This window comes from Limulus polyphemus, unplaced genomic scaffold (assembly GCF_000517525.1).
Source record: "Limulus polyphemus unplaced genomic scaffold, Limulus_polyphemus-2.1.2 Scaffold543, whole genome shotgun sequence".
NCBI lineage: Eukaryota > Metazoa > Arthropoda > Merostomata > Xiphosura > Limulidae > Limulus > Limulus polyphemus.
The window spans coordinates 361,201-368,292 of record NW_013666153.1 but is presented as its reverse complement, the minus strand read 5'-3'; the positions used below and the strand labels follow the sequence as shown (position 1 = coordinate 368,292).

The 7,092-nt window shown below is 30.5% G+C and overlaps 1 protein-coding gene across 2 annotated transcripts in view; it reads left to right on the top strand.

Annotated features, from left to right (window-relative positions):
* LOC106458997 (histone-lysine N-methyltransferase SETDB1-like) overlaps positions 1-7,092 on the top strand; it is a 176,024-nt gene that overhangs the window by 132,264 nt on the left and 36,668 nt on the right. For both annotated transcript variants that reach the window (XM_013918562.2, XM_022385368.1), the window contains one exon: positions 3,154-3,276. In XM_013918562.2, coding sequence (XP_013774016.2) covers positions 3,154-3,276 — 123 coding nt within the window. The remainder of the gene's footprint in view (positions 1-3,153; positions 3,277-7,092) is intronic.

The following is a 7,092-nucleotide window of genomic DNA, read 5'->3' as shown; positions in this document are numbered from 1 at the left end:
ATGTGAATATGACTGAAAATTTTCATTTTTTCTGAAAAGGTGGTGTCTATTTACTTGTGACCACGCTGTGTATAATTCATTGCTCTATCCGTTTTTTTTTTGTTTTTTTTTTGTAATGTTAATTATGTGCCTTGTTATCTTAATTTTTGTCGGTATGGGGCTTAAAAATTTTGCTTTGTTACCTCATGACATGTTCATTTCTTTCTTGTTTATGGTTGTTGACATTGTTTATTTTCTCAAAGAAAACTATTACTGGAAAGTAATGAAGTATTAGTGAATGTATTGTGTTGTTTTTGTTTACATCAGATTATACTGGGAAATGTTGTCTATTTTTATAGGTTGACAGCAATAGACAGAAAAGTAAAATAGTAAGTTGGAGCTGGTCCAGGCTATGCTGGATCCTCCTCATAATACCTTGTTTGGGATGACACCACTTATGGTTGTGTGCAGTAGAGGCTCCTCTTCTTGTTAATTCCAGTTGCAGGAGTTTCTTTACCTGCTCCTACAGTTGAATTTTGGGGGACTTCATCTGCCTCATAATAGATGTATGTACACTGTTCCTATGGTTGAGCGAATTTCCCATGTCCTTCTCATAATTTGAAGTGCAGGTTGTCTCTTCCCTGCATTTATGGTTGAGTGAATTATAATTTCTGCTCAAAATACCAGTTACAGATATTACCCTGTTCATGTGATTGAGTTGAGGCAATGTCACGACCCAATAATGCCAGGTTTGGTTTGTTGTGCTTCTAGCTCTTACAGTTGTTTTGGGGGATTTGTCTGGTGTTGACTAAAAGCTAACTTCTTCTTTGTAATTCCGGTGGCTTGATGTTGTGACACTGTTTACTTAAGGTTGGGGTTGCTAAGTCTATATAACATGGTCCACATGCCCTAGCCATTGTTTGTTATAATATATTTATATATATATATATATTTTTATTTATTTATTTTTTCATCCACAATCTCCTAATTCTGAGGACGACGTATGGAACCTCATTTGTCTGGTTGAGGTTGTGTATGTACATAATTAATTCTGTTTATATCTTGCATTGCCCCTCTCAAAATAACTTGCATTTTTTTCACATCCTCCTAATATTACAGAAGAGTTATGAAACCTCATCTTTCCAGTTGAGTTGAGTATGTATCTGCCCATGTCAGGTTCATTTCCTACTTCAAGGGCAAAGAGCATACCTGTTCCAGAAGCAGTACAGTATGCCACTCGTGCTTCATTGATCTTGGCGATTGATTTCCACTTGGTTACTGTGTTGTGATCCTAAACTGGCCCCTCCACCTTTGCAATGTGGGATTCTAGCTTTGTGTGAGAGGAGCTAAGACTGTATAGGAAGTTAACATTTTTCTTACACTTAAAATGTATTTCTGATAGGTACTTATCTCCATTCACACACTTCCCACCCTTCCGCACCATGGCCGGTTTTCTTCTTTTAGAACATGCCAGTTCTTGAAAGTGAGGATTGAGGAGGAATAGCAGAAGGAGCTAGCTGTGTCAATATAGGTGGCACAATACTATTAGTGAAGGGTAGTCACATGATATGAACATGTTCAGAAATGTCATGAAATTGATGGGCCATAAAGACTGGTTCACTGGTCGTAAAAATGTTTTTAGCAATCCTTAGAAGGCAGAAAAGGATGAAGATAGTTTTGTGTGAGGGGAAGTAACTAACTATCGGAAATACATATTGAGTGTAAGAAAAATGTAATCTTCAACTAACTTACACATGATGTAAGCCTATAGGTGAAACTAGAAAAATGTATTAAAAGTTTAAAATAATGACAAATGTACACATTTAGGAGAAGGCTTTGTCATCATGAGGTACAAGTAGTTTACCTAGGAATATATATATATATACAGTATGAAACAAAGAGGTCACATAACTGAAGAATGCTTAATAAAGGTATCATCTTGATGTTTAGTTCTTTGTGTATGTTTTTTTTATCTTTTAATAAATATACTATAGTTTTATTGTGTTTTAATATTTCTAGTTATAAGGGTTTTTATTATGTTCACCAAATAAAATAAAACTGTCATCAAATCAGATAAGTTAATTGTTTAGTGAGTATTGCAGTGATTGCAAAATATTGTTATGACTCAAGTATTTATTGAATATCATTTTTGTGTTCATCCTATTCAAACAACAGACAAATAAATTGTCTAACTGGCTATTTGTAATTGTAATCATGAAAACACTATGTAAACATTATTACCACTTATCATAAGAGTAAAATATGTTTTCATTATTAAAATATCAGTTTATTTGATTTATGGAAGATAGTGTGTGGTTACTGCATATTTGAAAAACTAACTGGGTATCACGTGGTGGTATTTAGTGAATATTAGTGATTTTTCTATCAATTAGGAAATGTCCATAGAAGTTGTGAAAAATGGTATTCACAAATGTGCAAATGGTGACCATTAGAAGATGTCTATTGTATGAAATCTAGGGTAATTCAAAAATTACTTAGAAAAAAAACAAACAAATCAATATAAAATAAAACAGGAAAATTAATGCCATGTAGAATAATGTAGTGGTTGAAAAACTAAGACTATAGGATGTACGTGGGTTGTTTTTTCTTTTGCTTGTATGGGTTGTAGAGGTGGGGGTGACTAATTGATTTATTGAATATAACTGATTTATGAGCTCATTGACTAATTGAATAGCAAATACCGATAATCACCCAGCTTTAAATCTAGTCTTTCTTATGAGGCATTTAGAAATTTGGTAACTGTCCAGCCAATTTGGTCAATGTACATCTTGTTAATAATCTTGTTTTTCATGACCTTTTAGTAGTATTTGTATAATCACAAATTCTTATTTATCATTTGAAAGTTTTGGAATCAAAATGGTATATGGTTGTTGACATTGTTTATTTTCACAAGGAAAACAATTACTGGAAAGTAATGAAATATTAATGAATGTATTGTGTTGTTTTTGTTCACATCAGATTATACTGAGGTGTTGGATCTTTTTAATTAAGTATGAATCATTTTGTAGTTGTTAATTTTATATTTTATACTCAAGTATTAAAGACTGCATGTTATCTTACATTCACAGTGTTTAACATCATAACAACAGTCTTTTTTTAAATACTCAACTACCAAAATAAAACTCAAATCCTGATTTGGTTATTTCTTCACAGATAAAAGTAAGCACTCTAGCGCAAGAAGTAGATCAGAAAGTCCAGTAACTGAACAAAATTCAAATAAGGGAAAATCGTCAAGGCCACAAACAGTAAGAAAAGCTAATAACAAATCAGATAAAGGTGAGTGCCAAATAGCTCCAATTTTTCAAATTACTTATATAATAAAAAATTCAGTGCTTTCTCATGTTGGTAGTACTTGTATGAATAAATATGGTAAAGAGATGTTTTTTGACACAGATGATCTGGTAGCGTTTGTTTACAATGTAAATGTTTCAGAATGCTTTATTTTGTTAAACAGTGAAATATAATTATATATATATATGAAGATGTTATGTGAAACAGTTAAATAGAAATAAGTTGGTAAGTTAGTTTCTTATATATCTGCAATTCTTTCTGAGTATATAAACTGGTGGCAGGTAATTAATATAAGGTTAACCAAACACCCTTTGTGTATACATGTTCAAAATTGTACGTAGAATATTCCGGTCAGTCACATCAAGTCTTATTTCTGTGCATCTAGAATGTATATATGCTTTGGGTAGAGACATTGCCACGATGGTCAAATAGATGAATCATAGCCTGAACCCTCTTCAGGGTCATAGTCCTGAAAAGTGTTTGGTATATATTTAAAATTTTGGGTAGTTTCCCTTTCATAAAAATGAACTTGATTTTTTAACAATATCATTGAGGAAGCTCCATTACAAAAAATTAGTTCAAAGTACAATATAGTAATAAAATATAATAATTGAAAAAATATGTAAGTGCAATATAAAATAAATATGTATGTAATAAAAATACAGCAAGCTTTACAAAATATTTGTCTTTCCTCTTTCTCTTTCCTAATTATCACTGGCATAAAAACAGTCAAAGCACCTGACAAAAAAAAAGGATGATGTACTTCAGGAATAATGCCTGGTAAAATTGGTTGTTTAAACCTGAATTCTGTGCTAATGTGGAAAAAGGACTGAAATATGAGATGAAAAAATTCCCTTATGTGAGATTGAATTATTAGTTTTGAAAGTTTGTAAAGTTAAATCTTCCCTTGAAAATATGTTCAAAACTTTACATCGTATACTTCATGAAGAAATGAGTTTAAGCCAGTTTGTAATAGTCTATAAAGATGCATCAGAAGTACACATGTGAATTATTTTCATTTTCCTTATTTTTTTTTACAATAAAAGTTTAAAGTAGGTAGATCCTGAGTGTTGATTGGTACATTTTCCTGCATATGATGGCACACATTAGACAAATGAATAGAGCCAGAATACTTGATTGGTAAATTTTATGCATTAGATAGTTCTAGTACATTGGCAAACTTTATATAAAGCCAAAAATAAGGCAATTTGCTAAAGAAATTTAAGGTACAACTTTTTAAGTTTGCTGCAAAATAACAGCAGCTACATTGATGCATACTTAAAAACTTATACTATACAATAATGTTATTATAGACAACCATATATAACAGAACAGACTACAACATGTGCACATGGATATGTAATCTTTATTTTAATTATAATGGGCCATTGTAAAATTTGGAACAGAGAGTGTATGTGCATGTATGAATATGCAAGTTTGATGAAATATAATAAACTTCTTGAAAAACTGTGCAAGGGCCACCCTGGACTTTGCAAAAATTGCATTTTGCAACTTTTTTTTACCATTTTTGGGGACAAAATCTAGCTTTTAGCAATTTTATTTGCACTAACATTTGATACCAATGAAATTTGAACATCAGTGTTTCATTCACATCATAGTTACAATATAGTGTCTGTTTACAGTATGGGTCAAATCTCAAGTAGTTAATTTTGTCTGCTTACACATGCTGTATAAGTGTCAGTTCAAAAGATAATAAATAAAATAATTAGGTTGGCTCCTGGATTTGAAAACTGGTGACAGAATTCTGTGTTTGGCTGTTTTTTTGTCTTCAACATTTTATAGGCCATAGCAGTCCTGGATTATTACCATTAAGTTCCATTAAATTAAAATTGTGAGTGTGATAAATAATACATTGGAGAGAGACAGCAGTGACTACAAGCAGGAATCAGAGAACACAAAAGAGGCTTGAAGAACTGTGTTACAGACACATTGGAAAAACAATCACAAGGTGCAGAAATATTTGAAAAAAATGCCATAAGTAGAAAAATTAAGAAGGCTTTTGCCATCAAAACTCAAAACATTGAAACTCCAGTTAATATTAATCGAAATAATGGTCAGCAAATACCTATCACTGTATGGATCCCTATTATCAAAGAAATTAGGCAGTTTATTGTCATAGCATTGATGTAAAAGTATAATTATAGCATTGTTATTCAGGTACATTGTTTGCCCAATTTCATGTATTTATATTTTTTGAATTGCAGATGTATATCTCTGCTATACACTTGTTATTGACTCCACATGTTTTACCTTCTATCTACAGAATTTGAAGTGTTTAACTAATTTTGAGGCTTATATTTTTAATGAAGAAGTGTCGGCTATATTGCTGCATTACTGGGGAAAGATTGAAGTAGCAATTTAATGCAATTAACCTTAATTGTAGTAAGTTTCTAATTTGTTAATTGAATTGAATAACCACAATAACTTTTAATCATTAATGGCATATTGTTTGTATTATTGTACTGTTATCTTTTGAAAAATGTTCCATGAATGCTAACAAATCAATCTTCAGTTGCATAATAAAGGCTCTAGTAAGGGGAATAAAGCTTGTAATAAAATATATGTGTGTGAATGTGTGTAGTTTATTTAATCAACCTTGAGGCTAACTGCCTTGTACAGTATTTCAGTTAAGTACTAACATATACTTTAGCAGACATTATTCTTGGGTTCAGTCATGTTTCTCATTATTGTATATGTTTGGTAAACTGAACGTACTCACAAAAGGCCATTTGCAAATACATGTAATGAAATGTAGTTTGATTTTTACTTCCAAACAAATTTTAAGAAATTTCTCTATATGTAAGTATTATAATGTTAGCACAACTGTTAGTTCATGAAAACTAATACACCATCTGTATTTTAGTATAATATTGAGTTTATATGCTGTCCATGAATGATCCTACAGTACAACTGGTTAACAGTGTCTTGTTAAACATAAGGGACAAATACTTTTAATCAAGTGTTCAGTTTTTGATGTATATCTGTGATATTTAACTAACCAATTTATTGTACAACTACTAATTCAAGTATTGAGAAGTTAATGCCATAAATCATTAAGCAAACAAAAAACTCTTTCAGTACATTACAAACACAATCACAAATGCTGCATTGTTAAATTTTGACTTGTACAAGCTATATTGTAAAACAGGTATTGCAGTATTTTCACTAAAAATTGTATTTGTACAAAAGCTATAAGAATTTATAAATATCCTTTAACCCTATGTGCACAGGTGTGATCAGAGTGCATGTCATGACCATTTACAATTTAAATTAAAATATTTTTTTTGATTTTATAAATAAACTTGACATCAAAATATAATTCAAATATTATGTACATTTTAATTTATAATTTTAAAAGAAAGTATTTTAATAAATTCTAAATCTTCACTCTGAATTGCTCATTTTAGATATTTTTCCACCCACATTTTGGCATTTTAATACAACTTACACAATATAGTATAGGTTTTGCTAAAATGTAGCCTAAATTTATAGCCTTTAATCTTGTTTTAGAAATAAATAAAAGCATTTGTGAAAATGTTAAGAGACCTAAAACTGTTAGACTAAATAATTGTAATATGTAATTATTTTAGAAAAAATGTACATTTGATTTCATTTCCTATCTGTTAAGTTTTTCTGCAGTTAGTGTTAGGGTAGAGAAAATAAAAGATAGAGTATATAATTTTACCCAAAAGAAACTTTTGATATTCATTTAGGAGGTTCTAGAAGTCATGTAAATGAAACTTGAAGATAGCTTTTATATGCAGAAACATCTGTTAGCTG